At 32.0% G+C, this 3,555-nt stretch overlaps 1 protein-coding gene across 2 annotated transcripts; it reads left to right on the top strand.

Moving 5' to 3' along the window:
• Window positions 1–414: 414 nt before the first annotated feature.
• Window positions 415–3,168, top strand: LOC149145658 (uncharacterized). Of its 2 annotated transcripts, XM_089450033.1 has the most exons (3): window positions 415–565; window positions 680–870; window positions 2,798–3,168. In XM_089450033.1, exons 1-3 carry the CDS (start codon window positions 560–562, stop codon window positions 2,823–2,825), a joined length of 225 nt encoding a protein of 74 aa, XP_089306159.1. In that variant the 5' UTR covers window positions 415–559; the 3' UTR covers window positions 2,826–3,168. The 2 variants fall into 2 exon arrangements, with proteins under 2 accessions (XP_089306159.1, XP_089306158.1); XM_089450032.1 differs by having other exon boundaries at window positions 419–870.
• Window positions 3,169–3,555: the final 387 nt, after the last annotated feature.

Here is a 3,555-nt window from a genome sequence, read left to right as displayed (position 1 = left end):
AAAATTTCAAAAATTCAAAATGCTAAATTATTTGAAAATTTTCAAAAAATCAGAATGCTGAATTGTTTGCATCATTTTTTATAATGGAAATAAATTCAGGGCCATAAAAAAAAGTTGGACACAGAAATCCTGAAACTAAAATTTTCAAAAAATTTCTACCAAAGTTTTTCAAACAGTGGTTTAGACTAACCGCTAATAAAGAGTGTGCCCCTCGGTTCCTGTTCCACCACACACAATTGTACGTCATGATGTAGTCAGGGAGCTGGGACGCGAAGAATATCACGTGTTTCAGTCACGAGCTGAACATAAACACAACATAAAATCTGCCGACACAAATTATTACTTTATAAATGTCCTGGGTAGACCGCTGGCCAACTTCAATAACCAGTCAATGCAAACATTGGGGCACGAGACCACTGGCAGATCTCACTTGGCCCACTAAAATATAACAGCAATACTAGATTAGAATTCCCTATTTGTTCAAAGTAAATCGTCCCTGGAAAGAGTACTGTTTTCTCTGAATGTGAGAAATTTTGATTGTTTCAGAGAAGGGTAAAAGATGAAGGTAGTCCTACCTCTTGTTATCGTTGTTGTTTTTGCCTCATTATTCACCTTGTGTTTTGCCATACAGCGGCCTGCTAACATGCTGGGATTTTCCACTGACGATTACCAATACAAGGTGGAAGCCAATCGTGCACTGAATGAGCAGAGGAGGTTTGAGAAAAAAATGTCAAGGGCAGGTTATTATGGCTTCATGGATTCTCACGCCCCTTTCTACGTGAAGAAAACAAGGAGAGGTCTGCCTGGTAACAGACGTCATGGGTTCAGCTTTAGAAATGTGCCCAGCATCCCTAATCCCACACAGAATAAGTAAGTACTACTCCCTTATTGGCTTTCCTTTCCCTTCCAGGGAAAAAAATTCTGAGATGAAATGATTTGAATTAATTAGCCAATAGCTTTATAGACTATTTTGGGTTCTAGGTTCAGATAATGGGTAAAAACAGATTTTCAAAATCTGTTGGTTAACTCGATGTTGTAAAAGAGTCAATGATAAAACCAGATAATGCAAATCTATTGGTTAGCTCTTTGTGGTAAAAGAGTCAATGATAAAACCAGATAATGCAAATCTACTGGTTAGCTCTTTGTTGTAAAAGAGTTAATGGACTCAGTAGTTTTCAACTTATTGTCTCTACCATGGATCTATATCTGTTATCTCCAGAAGATTTAAATTCACTCTGGAATAGCAACTGGCCCCATCAGCATGAAAACCTAATTGCACTGGCCTGACAAGATCTTACATACTAGTTATCTTCCCATGATGGCCTATAACAGTTTATCCAGCTGCAAAGTTATCTAACCTTACAATCTGCTGTTTAGGTCTGGTGCTGTGGACAAACCTAGTAGAACAACCACATAGAATCTGGCTTAATTTGTCATTAGCCTTTTCAATCCAAAACAGTAGGAATTAGTAAAAAGTCAGATGAATCACCATTAATCATTAAACTATTTTGTCTATCTCTATTTACCACCCATGATGGCTTAGAATAGTTTATCCAAATGCAAAGTTATTTAAACTTACAATCTGCTATTAAGGCCTGGTGTTGGTGGACAAAGTGTTATAGTAGCACAGCCACATAGAATCCTTCTGATATGGAAAGAATGAACAAGTTAGTATTAATTTTCATGAATTTTTTTAATCTAAAAAGTTCAGAATTAATCAGATGAATCACCATTAACAATTTATCAATTTTGTTTATCTTTATCTCTATTTACTATTAAAATATATTTTTCAAAATTCAATCTGAATTAATTAGATAAATCACCATTAATGATTTATCTATTTTATTTCTATTGCTATTTACTATTAAGTATATTTTTCAAAATTCAATTGAAACATTTTTCAGAACCTAAATAGTCTATTTATGTCTACATTTTAAGAATTAAAAAACCCAATCTCTTAACTTTTATCTTCACCTCTATCTTCCTTTATATTATATAGAATAATAATAACTATTTAATTAATCAGATGAATCACCGTTAATCATTTATCTATTTTATCTCTATCTCTGTTTACTACTAAAATGTATTTTTCAAAATTCAATTGAAACATTTTTCAGAACCTAAACCGTCTATTTATGTCCACATTTTAAAAATTCAATCTCCTAACTTCTATCTTTGATTATATTATATAGAATAATAATAACTATTTCCATAATATTATATATAATAATAATAATAATAAAACCATTATCAACCTTTTTGTTATTAAAACATATTTTTATATTTTATATAAAAATTGATTTTTTAGAGGACAACGAAACTTGAAATCATTATACCAATATTCTTATTAACAAACTTATAAATCAAATTTATAAACGAAAAGATAAATTTACAAAAAGCTAAGATAATTTCTTTTATTAATCTTTTTTCAGAAAGAAAATCATCATGGATTATATTAAGAGAATATAAAGTTCTGAATACATAACATGATCGGCCCATCCTGGAACAAACTCAGATAGGTCTAATACTGCAGATTAAACAGGAACTTCCACAAAAAATATGACTATCCAGATAGCTTACTCATATAAATAGGCAAACATACAGACACAACCCTTGTTGATGTAATGAGGTTCAGCCTGACCCCACAAAGTTGATGTAATGAGGTTCAGTCTGACCCCCACAAAGTTGTGTTTCAGAACATTATCTAACAAAAGTTGTCAACAACAATGTCTAGATTTTTTCTTGCAGGGAGAGTTTAAGATCGATCTAAGTCATGTTTTCCTTTGTTTCATTTCAGGTATAGACCGGGCTATGGTTTTCGATGAAGTTCATCAATGGCAGGCTTTCAGAACATAGTAACTAAATTAGTATGTTTGATCCAGTTACGAAGATTAGGCTTCTGTTCTAGAAACTACACCGAAATACTGTAAATGGAGTGCATTAATAAGTTAACAGCTTAACTGCAGTAATGGTGAGTATCGAAAGTTTTTAATCTACAAGGTATACTATAATTATATAAAATATACAAAAGTTAGTTACATTTTCGCCATGAAATTTCTGTAAAGGGAACCTTGAATTCTCATCAGAAGTAAGTTTTTCGAAATAATATCAGTGTATCATAGGAGTTTTAAATGGAGAAATATACCACAAATTTGTCGAGAATAAATTTGGCCTCTTGTTTTCTCTCTTGCTTGGTGGATGTCATAGTTTAAGCTGGCATGCATCGTGACTGCATGATTAAAATTTCAAGGCTTGCTTTATACAAAAGTTCAATATAAATTGTTTGGTTTTTAATGAAGAAATTAAACAAATTCTGAGTCCTGCAGGATTAAAATTTCAAGGCTTGCTTTATACAAAATATCAACATAAATTTGTCTGGATTTTAATGAAAAAATTAAACAAATTCTAGGTGTTTAGACCAAAATGGTTCGTGGAAACTGGACCATCTACTTGGTAGGTTCACATGGGAAACTTTGGAAGTACCATTTTCTAATGTAAACATTCAAGTTCATGTTAGCCCGAAAATATGTCAAAACTTACAGTTATGTTTTTTTG

Source organism: Pinus tabuliformis, chromosome X, assembly GCF_031772625.1.
Source record: "Pinus tabuliformis cultivar Carrire ecotype Pingquan chromosome X, CPIR1, whole genome shotgun sequence".
Lineage (NCBI taxonomy): Eukaryota > Viridiplantae > Streptophyta > Pinopsida > Pinales > Pinaceae > Pinus > Pinus tabuliformis.
Note: the sequence above shows the minus strand (reverse complement) of the source record. Positions and strands in the feature narration are given on the sequence as shown.

Coding starts and splice junctions, on each gene's coding strand:
- LOC149145658 (XM_089450032.1), top strand. CDS start 560: ATGAAGGTAGTCCTACCTCTTGTTATCGTTGTTGTTTTTGCCTCATTA. Junction 871..2,797: donor CCTAATCCCACACAGAATAA/GTAAGTACTACT, acceptor GTTTCATTTCAG/GTATAGACCGGGCTATGGTT.